Raw genomic sequence first — 18,778 nt, 5'->3', positions numbered from 1 at the left:
TACTGAATGATCCCACTGATATGAAGATAAGGCAAAGCTCTTGATAGAAAACAAACTGGTGTTTAAATCTAGGGCCAGGGTGTTGGTAGGATTGCACAAAGGGGCATAGGAAATGTTTTGGGATGATGGAAATGCTGTATAAGGAGTGTCCAACCTTTTGGTGTTTCTGAGACACACTGGAAGAAGAAGAGTTGTTTTTGGTACAACATTAAATGCATCGTGATACATAATGACAAAAAAATCTCACAATGTTTTAAGGAAATGTATGATTTTGTGTTGGGTCATATCTGTAGCCATCCTATGACACATGTGACCTGCAGGCCACAGAATGGACACCCCTGCTTGTGGGGGTTTTATGGGTATATACCATGGCAAAACTCATCAACCTGTACAGTTGAAATAGGTGCAGTTTATTGTATATAAAGTAAATGTCAATAATATTGCTTATAGGAAATTTACTGCAGGATCATTAAAGAAAGATTTTATTGAATATTGTTTATTGAACATTACGATAAGATTTAAAATCTGATTGATTACACAAATGAAAACATCTGCCTGTACATTTCTGCAAGGTGAGATGTGGATGAAATATGATCAATGGAGAAGCTTTTTAACAGGTAAAGAAGAGGTGATATCAATGCATTTTAGTTAATGTTTAACTTATAGGAATGATATCTCTTTATTAATGTGGAATTACCCCAACCGTAAAACAAGTTCAGATTATCTAAAGTTGATCTTAAGTGTTCATTTAGAACAGTTTTCTAATCTGACCCTTCCAAAATAGATAGCATGAGACCCAGTGATAACACAATAGCTCATTCAAAGCTAAATTGTACATCACCTATGATATTAACATTTTGTATTCACTAAATAAAAATTGTATTTGGAATTGTTTGTGTATTACTTTGAATTTAAAAATTGGGTTATTTAAAAAATTGCTATGCTCAGATATTGAATAGCAGGGTGGTTCCTTGGGAAATCTAATATGATAAATGAAGCACTAATTTTAAGACCTAGGTTTAAATGTTATGTATCAATCAATATGTACCCTTTACATAATCTCCTCTAGAATTTTTAATGAACTATAGAAATAATCCCTGAAAGTATAGTCTTTCCTCTGGAATTTTTAAAGATTTTTTCTAATCTGTGAGGTGGTGATGGTGAATTCTTTTCTTTGTAGTCAATGTGGAAATGAGAAGCCCTGAACTAATCCTGGAAATAATACTGAATCCAATTAAAGCCACCTTATCATGTGTGCATGTGGACTGTAATAGAGAGTAGATAAAATACAGAAATAAGGTTTTATAAAATACTACACAGATGTTGCAAAAACACTTTCAAATAAATCAGAAATCAATTGTCATTAGTTATGCTTATGTGTTAGTGAAAGTGTTAGTACTCTTCACTAGCAATGGAGGAATCCTTGCATTTATTTAGTGGTTATCTTGAACCTGTTTATTTTGGCTTGATGGTAGAAGCACCTTGTTGGAAGAGGGTTGGTCAAATGCAGGGAGGGAGGTTAGTGGGCAATTGGTTAGGTCAACTAAATTCTAAATGCCAGTAATGGGTTCCTTAACCTAACAACACTGTACTTAGGCTACCAGCCTATGTCTTATTCACTTGCTTTTCCTCATCACCCACAATCTCAAGCTCGGACTCCAGCTTGGGCTCAGCCTCTGGCTCCAACATGATTTCAACTTCAAGCACCTGGGCAGGCTCAGGTCCTGGGGCAGGCTCCTGGGCAGGATCCACGGAAGGCTCAGGCTTGGGGATAGACCCTGGATCTGGCCCCAGAATGGTGCTGAAGTCAGTCTCATAGAAGGAAGGATGCAGCGTTGCTTTTACTTGGATAACATCTTCAGATGGTGTTGTCTCGAACTCTGTGCCTGTGTTTATCTTTGCCATTGGTCTGCAGGAAGAAGGCCCAAGAAAGACCAAGTTAGGGTTTGACATTTCATATGGGGCCACAGGCTCTGTAGATTTAGCAACCACAGATCCATCCCCATCTGTTCAGGAACTCTGTGATTTCTGATATTCTTACCTACTGTTAGACCACTCCATTTTGGGTGCAGAAAGGTTATGTCTCAACAACATCATGAGAGTTCAAGAGAGAAAAAACTATTGTTTAAAATGTAGGGAAAATATAAAGATGAAAAGATTTAAATATCTAGTAAGGTCTTTGAGGGCCAAATCCACAGCTCGGGTGCATCTCCCACTTCATCTAGCACAACTCTTGCATCTGTTTGTTGTCTAAAACATAACTGTGGAAGCATAGAAATGGAGGGATGAACACATGAATGAGTGTGAGGTACATTCAAAAAGAAATAGCAGAGTGGTCAAGAGCATGAGCTCTGGGCATGGTCGTGTGACATAGGCACTTCTTCCTTCATGTACCCCTTGTTCCAAAACATATTAAAAATTATATTTTATGACTGTTGGTAAAAATACAAGCATACTAATATGATACATTAAATAATTTTTCTTAGACCTAAAAGAGTTATTGTGGTAAAAGAAGTTGGTATAAATTGCTTAGAGTAGTTTCGCACATAGTGCTCAGTAAATGGTACCCATCATGACTCTTTTATAAAAGCAGTGAGAATAAGCAGAATGATATCCTTAATATCTTATGCTAAAAGGAATGCTTGGGAAGAGATAACTGATAGACATACCTGAGAAATGTCTATATTCAAGTAAAGTCAACAAAATAAGGTCTTACTCGAGTTCTGTGGTGGTTTTAGAACTTCTCTTCCTTTCCTTCCCCTTTGCCTTTGCCTTGCTCCTTGCAAAACACACCACAGAGGTGATAATGGCAGCACCCACTAGGGAACCCACCAAGGCCCCAACAATGATTCCAACTTCTGGATCTGCAGGATACAAACAGCTGGTTAGTAAGCTGGAACATATTGTCTCTGCCTCAGACATGTGTTTTTGTGACCAGTGGGAAATATTTGGGGCATTCATAGCCTAGGAAAGAGACTTGTATAGGTAGGGAGAATGTAAACCCCTAGAACTCTGCCAGTTGGACTCAAGGGGAAGAAAGATGGCTAGGTCAACTATATAGCTTACCTATTCACATTTCCACACATAAAGAAAAAAAAATATGCCAACTTGGGGGAGGTGGGGTCACTTTCAAAATGAGGTTTGGAGAAGTGAGTTTTCAGTGGTCATTTGCTTAGTCAATGAGAGAGACACCATGCAGCTGCATTCTGGTGACCAGAGAAATGACCTCTGTTACAGGCAGGGGCATTTCGCCAGGTTTTCCCAGATAATAAGTCAAGTAGGTCCCTAAAACATTCTCTCTCACAGATTCTATGCTCACCGTGGAGCCTCATTCATTCTGGCCACTGGAAAGGGATATGCCAATTCCATAAACTGGTTTATTAGATGAGTCGATGGAAAAGCTTAATGAGTGAGATGATTCACATGAGCATCAGATCTTAAAGCACTAAAGTATTTTCCCAAAAAGGCTATGTCTGGGTTCTAGGAGGGCTCATCTCCATCTACCTCTCTTCAAATAAGAACAGACACCTTTTTTTTTAAAAAAAAAAAAAAGAAAATTTCTTTATTTACTTTCAGAAAGGGGAAGGGAGGGAGAAAAAGAGGGAGAGAAACATCAATGTGTGGTTGCCTCTCAAGTGCCCCCTACTGGGGACCTGGCCTGCAACACAGGCATGTGCCCTGATAGGGAATGGAACCAGCGACCCTTTGATTTGTAGGCTGGCACTCAATCCACTAAGCCACACCAGCCAGGGCAAGAATGGACATCATATAGTTTTAGACTAAAGGCTAGTTGAATTGCCTGATAATTCTTTCAACGTTTTATGACTAAAGGAATACATGTGAATAATTTAGAAAGTAAAACAGTTCTATTAGACTTCTAATGGAAACAAAAATAAAAACAAAACAAACAAAAAACACCAGTCCCCCATCTCTGAGTCACATTCACTAAAGAAAACCATTTTTAACTCTTTTTTTTAACCTTCTGAAATTTGCCCGCAAGTTCCTGTTATGCTTGTTCTAATATTCCCAGCCTTTTCCAATTTTGGTAATTTTCTATTGACTTCCTACTTTGGAAGTTGAAGATTTAATCTCTTATACCATTCCTCTTACACTTTGCCACATTCTTCTTATGTAGACAGGTTGTAGTTAAATTCAAGTTTGCAGTATTATGACTATGTGAATATTATCCACAGCTACAGAACACAGTATTACTATGGTCCTCTCTAGTACAACATTTAAAAATATTATTAGATTACTAATTGCTTCATTTGGGATTTTTTAAAATGTGTTATTGCTAGTCCCCAAGACTTCCAGTAAAACTATTGAACTCCTTTCAACAGATTCAAACATGTCAGATAATCTATAAGAATTTAAAAATTTTTTTCTCTCAGGGATATCCTTTATGGAGCCCCCCTGTATTGACTGGTTGCCTTCTTGCTCTACTGTCATTCTTTAATCTTGTTTTACCTTTGTTCCTATTTTACAGTTAAAGAAACAAACTGCAAGTTCCTTCAAGACCCAGCTCAAGAAGTACTTCATTGGTAAAGTTGCCCTGGTTCTATAACCATAATTGTTTCTTCTTTGATGTCCTATAGACACTCTGCAGACCTCTATTATAGCATTTAACACATTTTAGTGTTTGTTCATACCTCTAGCTAAACTATGAGCTCCTTGATTGTAAGGCATATATGTTATTAATCTCTGTATCTCCATCACCTAGGATATTCCCTGGCATATAGTAGATATTCAGTGAATATTTAAGGAAGTCAGGGAGGGAGGGAGGGAACCAAATGACAATACTGGAAAGAGAATTCAAAAGGAAGTGAGGTTCAAGTAGAAATCCTAGGAATTTTCCCATCTGCAGTATGACTGTACCCCTAGAAAGGCAAAACAGGTGAAACAGGACTGAGGAAGATCTAGAAAAAAAAAAAAAACAGCAGAAATGGCTGAAAGGACTGGGGGCAGACTGAGATCACAGAAAGGACAGACCAAAAAGGTAAGGTTTCTTCATTTTGAATAAAAATAGCTGAAAGTGCCTTAGCTGGTTTGGCTCAGTAAATTGAGTGTCAGCCTGGGAACAAAAGGGCCACCAGTTTGATTCCCAGTCAGGGCACATGCCTGGGTCTCAGACCAGGTTCCCAGTAGGGAGTGTGTGACAGGCAACCACACACTGATGTTTCTCTTCATCTCCCTCTCTCTCAAAAATTAAAAAAAAGTAACTGAAAGTGACATAAGAATGCAGGTGTAGTCTGGAGTTGGAAAATGTTTGGTTTAGGACAAAAGGAAGAAAGCTGGGCTTCATAGGAGACTAATGATCTAATGGAACTGGCCACCTGTGTTTTGTATAGATTAAGACCACAGATTCAAAGTAAGTTAGAAAAAATGAATAGATCCTAAGTGTTAAATGATTTTTGAGAGATGTTGCAAGATGTCCCTTATGGGAACTTGCCCTTGATTGGCCCATTTTGACAGTTCCAGGTCCTGGAGTCCATGCTTAATAACTAAGCACCTTTGAACTAGAAAGTCGAGGTTTAAAGACATCCTGGAACTGCCGGTTACTAACTGGATGACCTTGGGCAAATCACTTACCTCCCTGAATTCAGTTTCCTTTCAGTAAAGTGAGGCTAACAATATATTCAGCCTCTTAGACAGGGTAGTTGGAGGATCAAGTGAGGCAATGCTCACAGTACTTGGCTGAGTGGTACATAATTTGTGCTTCACTAACATTGGCTACTATGACTGTAGGTATGTTTTTACTCCCATTATTATTAGAGGCAGATCTTAACAAATTAGTTAAGAACTGGAAAGTTTTTGAGCTCCCTATTTGATGTAGATTGCTACAGTTTCACCTGGGTTTACCAACAGCATAACAGAAAATTTAGCTCGGGACTATCAATGAGGCTGTTTTATTTATTATATAGTAATTCTTACTTTCTAGAGAATTTTGAGGGTTAAACAAACTTATTTTTATAAACACCTTAGGGAAGTGTGTGACACATATTAAGTATAGTGTAAGCATTAGATATAGGGATGGTAATTCATGAAATTAACCTATAAAGCACCAAAATGTCCAGAGAAGCAGGAAGGACAAACTAGGACTATTTAAATTACTTGGTTGGCAGGCCCGCAATATTTGACTTAAAGCTGTATGATCAACTCACGTGAAACAGTTAGATCGATTTCACAGGAGCTATTGCCAAGGATGTTGGTTGCAGTGCACTGGTAATAACCTTGTTCAAAATTGGTCAGATTTCCAAAAACCAAAGTCCCGGTTGCTGGATCTGTCAAGACCAGGAAATAGACTTTTGAAATCTCTTATGTGGGTAGAGATCATGTTAATGTAGCAGATCATTCATTGCCAACCCACTTCCTCACATTGGCCTTCCTTTTTTGATATATCCTTATGACTATTCCAAAGTAGCCCAGCTTGGACCACACCATTCTCTCCATACCCACCACCTCTTAGGCAAAACCAGGCCTGACTTCTAGAAGATGGGGACAAGGCCAGAGTACAATCATCTCGTTAAGAGACAGATATTATTTTTATATCCCCTCCCAGAAAAATAGAAGATTGAGCTCTAGAGATGAACAGCCAGTAACATACATGCTATTAGCCACCACACATACCATATACCTTGCCAAGGGCTGCTGAGAGCTATACTTACCAAAGCTTTCTTTCACTGGAATGATGTCTCTTCCTTCAAGTTTATACCAGTGGTACACAGGAGAAGGTGTTCCGAGCACCGAGAGGCAAGAAAGAGATATAGGTTGGCCAGTTTCTGGTATTCCTTGAATGCTGCAAAAGGGCTTAGAAGGTTTTACTGTAAAACAATGACAAACAGTAAAAATCATGTTAGATGAATGGCAGTCTGTAACCATTGTAGTCACTGACTCCCTCTTGTTTTGAGGAACGTCTGCTTAATTAAAAAACAAAATCTTTAGCACTTGTTTTGACAGTATTCTATTTGTACCACCAGGTGGGAGTAGAGTGCTTCAGATACAAGGACCTTTCAGTCACCAGTTAATGTTCCAATAGCATCTCTTCCATCTACCTCCTTCCTTGATTTATAACCATGAATTTTTATATTGTGTCTTAAAACATGGCTTTAATAAAACAACCAAATATAAGCAAACACTAAACAACTACAAGCATAGTTAATACTCTCGAAGCACAGCTGTAAATGAAAATACTTTGAGATAACCTGTTATTTTTTTCTGTTAAAAATTGTTATATAAATGCCATATTTTTCTTTTTTCTTTTTATATAAGAGTCATTTTGGCATTTGTTCTTCTTGGGTAAACCACATGGTTTGAATTTACCAGTGTCACTCATTGGTAGGGGAAGCCCATTTGTTGAGAGTGGTGCTACAGAGCATTGAAATCTTTATTCATTTTTCACTCTAGGACAAACACATACTTGAGGGCCTTATGTGTGCCTGGCATTGGAATAGGCACTAGGGATTCAAAAGTAATTCTGACACAGTTGTGAAGTGGAGTGGGGAAGTGGTGAAAGAGAAACATGTAGCTTGGAGGGTGTTGTATCTCATGTATTTTATACCGAGAGCAGGAGGACCACAGAAGGAATTTAAGTAGGGAAGAGATGATGGTCGTTTTAACGTTTTACTTGGATCACTCTGACTCTGGAGTTCCTAAACCAAGGGAGAGGAGAAGACATATTTAAGAGGTATTAACAAGTCAACAACACTTGGTGACTAAGTAGATATTGGGCATGAGGAAGAAGGTGGGGTCAGTGGTGATCCCCAACTTTCTGATTTGAACAGATGGTACATGAACTTGGCCTCATCTCCTGAGATAATATAGGAGGAAGAGCAGGTTTTCAGGGAAAGAGAGGAAAAAGGGGTGAAGATGAGTTCAGTTTGGATTTTTAAACCCTCCAAACATGTAGATTTTCTAATTAGACCTTAAATCTCCAGATTTCCCAGCTCTTTGCTCTTAATTGAAAGGTAACAGTTAAAAACACAGCTCTGGATCCACACAAAATCCTGGCTTTGCAACTTTACCATAGATGTGTTTAGGCAAGTAGCCTAAGAGAAAAAACCTCAATTGACTCATCTATAAAATGTGAAGAAGAGATTATCTGTGCTCCAGCTAATGCAAATACATTGTATTTATATAATTAAAATTATGTCTATAGAGCCTTGCACATGGAGTTGCTCTTGGCCATAGGCAGGACTAATTTCTGCTGCCACATTTTAAAGCATGCTACTGAAGTTAATCTTCCAATCTAAGATTCTAGTCCTCTGTACACGTGAGCAAGAATACAGATGGATAGAGCTGTAACTCTCTGAAACACTTCACCATTCCTATTTTTAAACAGTTGTATTTTAATTAAAAGAAATATTTTCCTACTTACCCCTTTATTATTTCTACTGATTTTCTCAGATGGGTATAATGCACTGTATTTGCCCACCCTAATTTAAGCAGAAGTCCATTGTAGATTTAGATACTGCATTTTTTCTTTGTCTTTTTTTTTCATTTTTTAATGTAATTATTGTTCAAGTACAGTTTTCTGTCTTTTACACCCATCCCAGCCTACCCCCCAGTGCTTCCCACCTCCCTCCCATTTCCACCCCCCCCCCCCTTAGTTTTTGTTCGTGTGTCCTTTATACTTGTTCCTGTAAACCCTTCCCCTTTTCCCCTGAAATTTTCTCCCCTCTCCTCTCTGGACACTTTCAGCCTGTTCTCTATTTCAGTGTCTTTGCTTGCATGTTTGTTTTGTTGTGTAGGTCACTAATAAAGGTGAGATCATATGGTATTTGTCTTTCACCGCCTGGCTTATTTCACTCAGCATAATGCTTTCCACTTCCATCCATGCTGTTGCAAATGGTAGGAGCTCTTTCTTTCTTTCTGCTGCATAGAATGCCATTGTGTAAATGTACCATAGTTTTTGAATCCATTCATTTAATGATGGGCACTTAGGTTGCTCCCAACTCTTGGCTATTGTAAATTGTGCTGCTATGAACATTGGTGTGCATAGGTTCTTTTGGATTGGTGTTTCAGGGTTCTTAGGATATAATCCCAGCAGTGGAATTGCTGGGTCAAAAGACATATTCATTTTTAGTTTTTTTAGAAAACTCCATACTGTTTTCCATAGTGGTTATACCAGTCTGTAATCTCACCAACAGTGAACTAGGGAGATACTGCATTTTTTTAACATGGTGATGTTATAGCTTTTACAGCAGAATGGATCAATTTAAACAGAAAATTAAGTGGGTTGTTTTTATCATGGTGTTTTAATACCAGAACTTGAACTAATGATGGGGGAAAAAAACCTGAATGGCTTGCATTCATTTCTTGAGCCCAGAATGAAACCCAAATAGGCATTTTCTATTTATTTATTTTGCTGAACACATTTTTCCACTTTTTTAAAATTAACAAAACAGCGTATGTTCCATGTTCATTCTAACCATGTTCCAAACCTATACATTTTCTAAAACTACTACATCGGGATTGAATTGACACTTCATTCAGTTAGAGTCCCCAGCAGAACCTAGATATTTACTGCCAAAGCCATTGATCTACAATTTACCTTTATTGCTTTCAACAGAATTGGAGAGGCTTACCTCAGAAAATAAATGAAAATGTTTCAGCATGTTCTCAAACCTTCTCTAAATTCATCATTTTCTTTTTACATGCCAAATTCCAGAAGGAAAACGATGCTAATTCCAAAGGCATACAAAATAATTATTCAAACTTGTGCTGAGCTTTTTTTCATCAATTCACTTTCTAAGTCTGTCTTACCTAATGGAAGTCTGCCAAATGTATGGTTATCCAAATCACCTGGGTCTTCGCTCATTGCTGTTTCCTTCACCTAAATCATATCCTAACACCTCAGCCTCCTTTCTACCTTGTATACTCTTGCATATTCTTCAACATTCAGTGTAAAAGTCACTTTCTCCAGGAAGCCTTCTTCAGTTCCCCCACACAGCTTTTAGCCCTTTCCTCTGTCTCTCTCAGCTCTCTTCTCCTACCTCCATGGTATGTTTTTGTCATATGAGTGTATTTGCCTTCCTCACTAGACTCTGAACTTTTGAAGGGCTTAGACTTTACCTTTTAAATCTTTCCATCTCCATTGCCTAGCTCAGTAACTGGACACGTGCTCCAGGTTTGTCCAAATGACCTTATGCATGAACAATTGAATGCATGGAATCAATCAAGGTCCACTACTGGGTAACAAAATATCTCTAAAAGATGCATGCTAGGAAAAGCAACTTTTAAAGAAATATCGGCACTTCTTCCCACAATTGGCCTCCTTTACCCACCTGTCCCAACTGTGTCCTGACCTTCAGTGGGGGTAAGCAGAACAGGCATTCATATACAATGGAATTTGAGAATTATAAATGACCTTAGTAATTTTTAGAGAAAATTATCAGTCTCAAAATTTCCAAAACCATTAATTTGTAGAATGCTTCTGTTCTTAACCCAATTAGTAAAAACAGAATTTTTGAGAGTTCCCAAACAAACAAGGAAATCCACAGACACTTCTGCCTCTTGCCTTTCCTGAATCCTGGATGCTTCAGGAAAGAAAAGTCGGGACACAGTTATTGCAGGAACAACTTACCCAAAGACTCATGGGAAAGAACAACTCAGAGAGAAGATAATCCTCACCTTTTTATGGAAGTTGATTCGGGATTCTCTGAACTCTCAATTTAATAATATTAACCTCTCTGTCTAACTAATTCAGGACTATTTCCAAGCTCAGAGATAAAGAGGCTTGGCTTCTCTAGCTTGTTTCTGGTCAGAAGGACAACCCAGAGTCAGGGAGCAACAGAAAACTATTACAAAACTAATCCCTCTAATTCTTTTAACAGTGACTGTATAACATTTGATCCTCATGGTAAACTTGTAAAGACAGGGAAAGAGTTAGAACTCCATCTCAAAATGGACAGAAGAGACAAAATGGACAGGCCAGAACAAAGTGGACTAACTTGCCTGAGGCTACTGAGTAGCCAAGTTAGCAATAGAACCTAGGTCTTCTGGCTTACAGCCTGATGTGCTAGCATCTATACCATACTGTTTAGTTGCCATACAAATGAATAATCTTCCAAACTGAAACATCGACTCTCCCAGGAAAGGCCTTTTGTATACTTCTCTGGTCTTTCCTTGTACCCCAATGCTGAAAACAGGGCTCAGCAAAATAAAAACATGATTGAGCTACGTTGCTCTTAAAAATCAGCTCCTGCTTATCATTTCCTCTTTTCCAGGTGGGTAGATATGGTAGAAAACCTTACAGTAAATACATGGTGTATTTTTGGCACCAAGTGAGTGGCAAGCTCAGACAACTCTAGACATTGCTACTAAGTTTTCACCTTGTTACCAATTACTGTTTTTCCAAGCTACTCAATTATGAAGTCATTGATTTGATCTAGTTCTTTCTTTCCTGTGATGGAAGTACACAGCTCAAGAACAATAACTAGATCATCTTCATTTGAGGTTACTTAGGAGTGGAAGAGCCCTTATTAGTTAAACTGGTTAGTTGATGAGGGTTTAGAGCCCTTTCATCCTTCCCTTTAGGACTGAGGGCCTGCACACAGGACCTGCTAAGCTGAAAGTCAGGATCAAAGTTTCCATTGTCCCCTAAATCTGATGTTGAAAGGAGCCCTAGAAACCTCCCAAACTGTGAACTTCCCAAGATCAATAACTATGCCTCAATATTGTAATCCTTACGGCTCTTGGCACAAAGTTGGCACTCAATAAATACCACATAAATGAACCACTCCATATTCACTTGAAGAATAGTTATGACTTGTCCAATGTTACATAATGCATATTTGCATATAAATAAATTCATTCTAAACTCTGGTTTAACATGTGGTCCTTTTTCCAAATAGTGTTAACATTTAAATTATTTATTAAAGTATAATTAGCATACAACAGTATATTAGTTTCAGATGTACAAAATAGTGATTTAATATGTATATACCTTGTGATATGATCACCACACTAAGCATCTATCTGTCACCATGCCAAGTTATTACAATATTACTGACTATATTCCCTGTGCCTTATACTACATATCTCTGGCTTATTCATTTTATGACTGGAATTTTGTACCTGTTATTCCCCATCCACCTTTTTTACCCATCCCCACACCCCTCATCTCTGACAACCAAGAGTTTGTTCTCTGTAAGTATGCATATGTTCTTGTTTTGGCCCATTGATACATAAATGGATAAAGAAGATGTGGTGTATATATACACAATGGAATATTACCAAGCAATAAAAAACAATGAAATCTTGTCATTTGTGACAGCATGGATGGATCTAGAGGGTATTATGGTAGGTGAAATAAGTCAGTTAGAGGGAGATAAATACCATTTGATTTCACTTATATGTGGAATCTAGAAATACAATCCAAATGATGTTAACATTTAAAAAAATGGACCCTCCTGCCTTTATTCAAAAGAATGATTTAATGGTGGAAATTATGGCTGGCTTACAAGAGGTAATAAGTTAGCAGTTGTCTCCCCCAGGTAGGACAGGCTGTTACTGGAGGTCCCCTATGAAGGAGTTGATAATGATCATTTATCATTATCTGTGAGACTGTGCATTGTCTAAAATGTTCTCATTTTATCCTTCAGAGATAGGAATCCCTGGAGGTGGAGTCATATACTGTTGTTTGTCATTTTGGCAACCCTTTTAGTTTGGCAATTTTTCAACATATTATATGAGCAATTTATCAGTGTTGCTATATGGGTTGGGGTATGTGTCTCTAGTTACCCAATAATCAAAGAGCAGGGAGGATATTTATCCCTGAGACTTAATTGGCATTATAACCCATGCCCTGGCTCATTCAATGTCCTAAGTTGTCTCAAGAAAGGGCATAAAAATTATTCATACCTAACACACTAACTGTGACAATGCCTTGATTGTTGCCATCAAAGTCTGGGGGGTTGTTAACATCGCAGGTGTAGGTTCCACTATCTGCTGGTTGTATATGCAAAATAGTGATGGATGCATTATCTGGCTCATTGGATACCACAATTCGATCTTCAAATTGCCCGCTGGATGCAGCTTGTCCACCTTCAGAATAGTAAATCTAGAACAGAATAATGAGAGAAATGAGAACTGGAGAGTGTTTAGGGCTAGGACAAACTATCTGGGAGCTCCTTCTATCCAAGGTTACCTCCTTTGATAAGCAGCAGCATTTTCCCCTGGCAAGAAACAGGTCCCTGTGGCAAAGGATTTTCAACTCAGTGGGGCATTTTAGCTTTCTCGTAGCTGTATACAGCCATTACCTCACTTGTGCTCAATGCAGCTTTGTGATGTCATCAGGACAGAGAGGTATTCCTGTCTCATAGACAGTAGACAGCTAGAGCTGATGGGATTTAACTCTTAAGCTTAGGTTAGAAGATCAAGATGCTCATTTGAGGAGTCTACTAGGAGGAAACTCATTATATAAGATATAAATGCCTCATGGGAAATCTAAAACTATCATTTCCTCCTACTTTATAAGCTTTTTTCTTTTTAAATTTTGTTGTATTTTTTCTCATTGCCGTTTAATCTCCTTATAGCCTGCTCCCCAGAAATCACCACACTTTGTCCATGTCTATGAGTCCTTTTTCCTTTGTGCTCAGTCCCTCCACTTATTTTACTCAGTGGGACTATCTGGAAATTCTGGTTTCACTGAAAGTTAGAATATTCAAGCTCCTTTTGTACACACATACTTTTTTGGACAACTAGACTTGGGTTCACCCCGTTAGAATAACATTTTCAAGTAGACAGGCCCCTGAGAAATCATCTGGTCCCATCTCCTCATAATGATGATATGAGGATGGAACAAAATAATCCAGGACAGGGCCTAGTGAGTGTTTAGTCGATGAAGCTACTACCTTTCTCCCCATGTGGCAGGAAGTAGTACTGGAATTATTATTTCAAAGAAGGGCATTCACATCCAGAGAGATTAAATGACCCATTTAAAGCCAAAGGGATTTTCATTATTATAATTTAGTAGACCTAAGAAATATCTGGATTCTAGTCCCATCTCTGTTTAAGAACATGGAAAATTAGCCCTGGTTGGTGTATGGATTGAGTGCCAGCCTGGGAATCAAAGGGTTTCCAGTTTGATTCACGGGGCACAGGCCTGGGTTGTGGGCCAGGTCCCTAGTGGGAGCCATGTGAGAGGCAACCACACATTGCTGTTTCTCTCCCTCTCTTTCTCCCTGCCTTCCCCTATCTCTAAAAATAAATAAATAAAATCTTAAAAACAAGAACATCGATAATTAGATAATAATGGCAACTGTGGGAGCAGCAAAGTGAGGTGGAAAGAGGCCTGGTCTCTGAGTTCCAGGACCCAGCTTTTAGTCACAGCTCTGCCTCTGACTAACTGTAACAAAGTTAGGGAAGATGGCCTCTGGTCATGTCTCCATGGCAACCTGCTTTGCGATAAGAAAACAAAATTATTTAATTTTTAACCTTTAGTTTCCACATCTGAATGAGGAACCAGAGCAATGTTCTCCCAAATATGTGTTCCCTAAGTATAAACACATAAGTTGATTTTAGGTGGTACATAAATGAAAACATTAAAATGAGATATAATTAGCACATCAAGTCTGTGACCTAATAAATATTATTGCTTGGGTGAAACTAAGATATTTTTAAGATTTTAAGAAACCAAGTCAGTATAGAAAACATTACATACTACTACTTAATATGGCAAAAAATCAGAAAGACGAGGCATGAATGATGAGCTTTGGAATCACTGATCCCTGAGGTTCCTTCATAATATACACAGTCTATATACATACTTCATTAGTTTCACACAAATGTGTATAATTGAAATGGCTGTTATTTATTATTCAATAAACTGATACTGCCCTAGTCCAGTGGAAGTAATTAATATTTTTATACAATCTACTTGAAGAGCCTTATGGTTCACTCTTCTCACTTTATAGAGCAAAGTGAAGCACAGAGGAGTTAACAGGTGGGAGAGTTCTAGAACCCAATTCTTTTCATTCCTTGTCTAGTGCTCCTTACATTAATAGGCTAATGAGAGAGGGAAGGTAATCAGCAAAACCAAAGATATTGTCTAGATAAATTTAAAAGCATTGTCCTTTGTGGTACATATACACAATGGAATTCTATGCAGCAGAGAGAAAGAAGGAGCTACTACCCTTTGCAACAACATGGATGGAACTGGAAAGCATTATGCTGAGTGAAATAGGCCAGGTGCTGAAAGACAAATACCATATGATCTCACCTTTAACAGGAAGCTAAACAACAAAACAAAGAAGCAAGCAGAAAAAAAACAAAGACACTGAAATAGAGAACAAGGGGACAGTGACCAGAGGGGAGGGGGAAGGGAATTTAAGGGGAAAAAGGGGAGGGATTTGGAGGAACAAATAGGAAGGACACAGGGATGAGAACTAAGGGGGGTGGAAATGGGAGGGAGGTGGGAGCAAGGGGCGGGGGAGGCTGGGATGGGAGAAATATATAAAAAAACTGTACTTGAAAAATAACTAAATAAAATTAAAAAATACAATGTTTTCTTGAAACTGCTTATCTAATCACACAGCAAGACTGCAACTTGATTCCATTTTCCACAAAAGAATAACTCTTTTAAAAATCAAAGCTAATCAATGATCAAGGCCTGGTCATGATCCTGTGAGGCTTTCATATTTTTCAAAGAAACTATACTGTGAATTTAGAGATCAAAACAGATGAAGTCCAGGAAAAATCATGGATGTTTAAGAAGCTACATTCTTTGTGGGAAAGTCTGCTTTAAGAGAATCCATCCAAGTGTTTCCTTAAATGTGCTTGTTAATTTTATGCCCACTTGCCCTTTGTGGTTTTGTTTATGGCAGACTTCCCTACTTTCCCCCCATGGTTCTATCTCTATGCCCATTGGTGATGTTAGAAGCTGAATGTAGAATCATGATAGCACATTCATTATAAGATATAACCAAAGACACTGAAATAGAGAACAGGCTGACAGTGACCAGAGGGGAGAGGGGAGGGAATTTCAGGGGAAAAGGGGTATGGTTTACAGGAACAAATATAAAGGACACATGGACAAAAACTAGGGCAGGGGGCCTGGAAATGGGACAGAGGTGGGGAGGGCTGGATGGGTGGGCTGGGATGGGAGTAAAAGACAGAACACTGAACTTGAACAACAATTAAAATAAATTAAAAAAAAGATTTCTGAGAGATCACTTTCGTCATGGTTTCTAAGGTTGAAGAGCCTTAAGAAGCCAGATAGATATGAGAAATATGGGAAATGGTTGGGAGGGTCTGGTGGATAGTGGTAAGATAGGAGAATAGTGGGAACTGTGGTGAACTGGAGATCTAACACAAACAAGACTTTCAAACTGTGTAAACAAACAAAATATTGGGTTGGCCAACCAACATGCATCCATTGACCAAATCATGCCCAGAGTCCTCTAGTTTTCAACCTCTGATTCATTCTCTTCTATTACAGAGGAGGGACACTAAGACCCCTTGAGGAAGTGATTTGCCTAAGGTCACACAATTTATAATTAGACCTGAAATCCAGACCTTGTGATTCCCACTGAACATATTAAAATGGCACTCATAGTACTGACTTAGGTGAGGAAGATGATTCCCAGGAATCTGGGAATCTTCTGCCATTGGGGCCATTCCATCTTCTACTCCAGCCTGACAGTTCTGTAATTGCCACTATTCATTGACATGATGCTTCTTCCTGTACTGAGTAAGTTCATCACGCAATGCCTTCAATGTCTGCCAGCTGCAATAACTACCTTTTTCCTCTTACTGTTCCAGGTTCCTACTCACATAAGGTCATGCAGCTAGGATCCAGATTTGTCCAAAAAGATTTTTTCCTCGGCTTTTTGACACTGCTTTCTAACTAGAGGGTGGAATATAAAAAAGAGGGTGGAAAGTACTGTCTGCTTTCTGTTTGAGTCTGAGTTGCCATTAATAAATGTGTTTAGCTTCCAGAATTGATTTTGTGGGTTCTTTTTGGAAATATGCAGGGTACAGAAGTCCACGGCCAATCACCCATTCTTTCCCTCTGGTTTCTTGCTTTCCTGTGCTGTTCATATAGTAGTGAGCCATAGAAGGGGGCATGGTGAGTGTAAGTTAGCAATGGTCTCAAGCCCAGAATTTTCTCTGGAGTGCACTAGAGGGCTGAGATTGCTTATATAAAAAAAAAATGTAACACCAAAAGGAAGACTGCTTGCCCACAAACCACTCCCTTCCCAACCTGTCATTTGCCTGAAATACCTACCATTTCAATAGATTTTAGGGGATGAAGGCATGGAAGGCCTATGCTTAAATTATTTTCTTTGGAAAATAATAAAATAAGCTACCACCAGTCCCTAACACCTTAATATTAAATTAATCTATCAAAATTAGCAAGAATAGACACATGAGGAAATGGGACAGAGAATAAACTTTAATAGGAGGGGGTGGTAAGGAGGGAGGGAAGAAATTAGTTTCTCAATTAATGTTACACTGGCACTTTGGGCGGACAAAGTGGGTCAGCACTATATACTGCAAGACATTTAGCATCTCTAACCACCACCCACTCAGTGCCAGGACTGGCTCCCATTTGTAACAATTAAACCAAGCCCCTGTCATTTTCAAGTGCCCCTGAGGAGGTGGAATACTTCCACTCTGTTAACATTTGAAAAGCATTTGATATAATGGTATCTGTTGTGGACAGGACAGGTTGGAAGAATCTGAGCAGCCAGAGAATATGAAGACACTAGGTTATGTATAGAAGTTGTTCACACCATATGTGTTTTGGGAAAGTGAGGATGGCAAAGGGTTTCTCCCACTATGGATATGCTAGAAAAATAAGTATTGTCTGAGAGACCCATGCTAAATATGATCAATGCTTGCTCTGCTCATAGGCAGCTGAAGTCTCTGAAGTTTTACTAGTGACTGGCTAGGTAGAAGAAAACATTTTTGTGATCAGAGGGACACCAGACCACCAAAACTTTCATGCTAGCCTGGCTGTCCCAAGACCTAGAGTCTTCAGCTAAGGGTCCCTGCTGAGGAAGTCACTATATGAAGCTGTCTATGTCTTCTGAGAGGAGGGCTTCTCTAAGAGGAGGACCATGCTAAAGAATATCCTGGCCTCCTTAGTTAGAAGACTTGTGGAATAATTCTTTAAACCCTATTCACCAAAAGAACCCCTTGGAGAAGAAAGCAAGAGATAACATCCTCCTCTGGGTATTAAGAAATACTAGAACTTGAAGTGAAATTCTCTTTTATAAAAGAATGATTTGAGGCAAGGAGGAGAATATGATCCTATGGCAAGAGTTGGCCACTCCCCTGCTCAATAGGGCAGCAATAGGGCCCTGAACTTTTTGAAGGAGGATGAAAAGACCAGACATGGACATGAGAAGGCAAACTCACGGCTGTCCCAGTTTTGCCAGGAATTTCTGATGATCTGGATTGGCACCAAACTCAGGCCAACCCTTCCCACTCCTAAAAGCTCGTGTCACTTCCCTAGAAACTCCAAATAATGAAGGAATCCAGTAGTCCATCAATAGGTGTTCTTACCTGAGAGGTCCAGCTACATCTTCCCCGAGCATCTCTTGCATGCGCCATTTTTAGACACTGACTGACTGCCTTTTCCTCCATAGCCTCATTATTGAGGCACCGGTTGTGCTGTGTTTGAGCAGAAATGGGTGGATCTGAGAGCTGAATGACAAATGGTATACTGCCACATCAATGCAGGAGTTGAATTGAATCCCCCAGTGGTCAGTGTGGCAACAGCTTCCTCCCATGAATCATAGAATTGTCTAATAGCACAGCAGTCTTTTTTTTT

The 18,778-nt window shown here is 38.9% G+C and overlaps 1 protein-coding gene across 2 annotated transcripts in view; it reads right to left on the bottom strand.

Annotated features, from left to right (window-relative positions):
* Positions 1-516: 516 nt before the first annotated feature.
* The window catches only part of VSIG1 (V-set and immunoglobulin domain containing 1), a 47,498-nt gene continuing 29,236 nt past the window's right edge, over positions 517-18,778 (bottom strand). The window contains exons 3-8 of one of the 2 annotated variants that reach the window (XM_037167118.2): positions 18,511-18,618; positions 12,862-13,060; positions 6,666-6,821; positions 6,162-6,281; positions 2,717-2,864; positions 517-1,909 (exon numbers count right to left, since the gene is read on the bottom strand). In XM_037167118.2, the coding sequence (XP_037023013.2) occupies positions 1,606-1,909; positions 2,717-2,864; positions 6,162-6,281; positions 6,666-6,821; positions 12,862-13,060; positions 18,511-18,618 (1,035 nt within the window). In that variant the 3' untranslated portion in view covers positions 517-1,605. The remainder of the gene's footprint in view (positions 1,910-2,716; positions 2,865-6,161; positions 6,282-6,665; positions 6,822-12,861; positions 13,061-18,510; positions 18,619-18,778) is intronic. The other variant, XM_037167117.2, reaches the window with a different exon arrangement.

Source organism: Artibeus jamaicensis, unplaced genomic scaffold (genome assembly GCF_021234435.1).
Source record: "Artibeus jamaicensis isolate MK-2021 breed Jamaican fruit bat unplaced genomic scaffold, CSHL_Jam_final scaffold_461, whole genome shotgun sequence".
NCBI lineage: Eukaryota > Metazoa > Chordata > Mammalia > Chiroptera > Phyllostomidae > Artibeus > Artibeus jamaicensis.
This window is presented reverse-complemented; position numbering and strand designations above follow the sequence as displayed.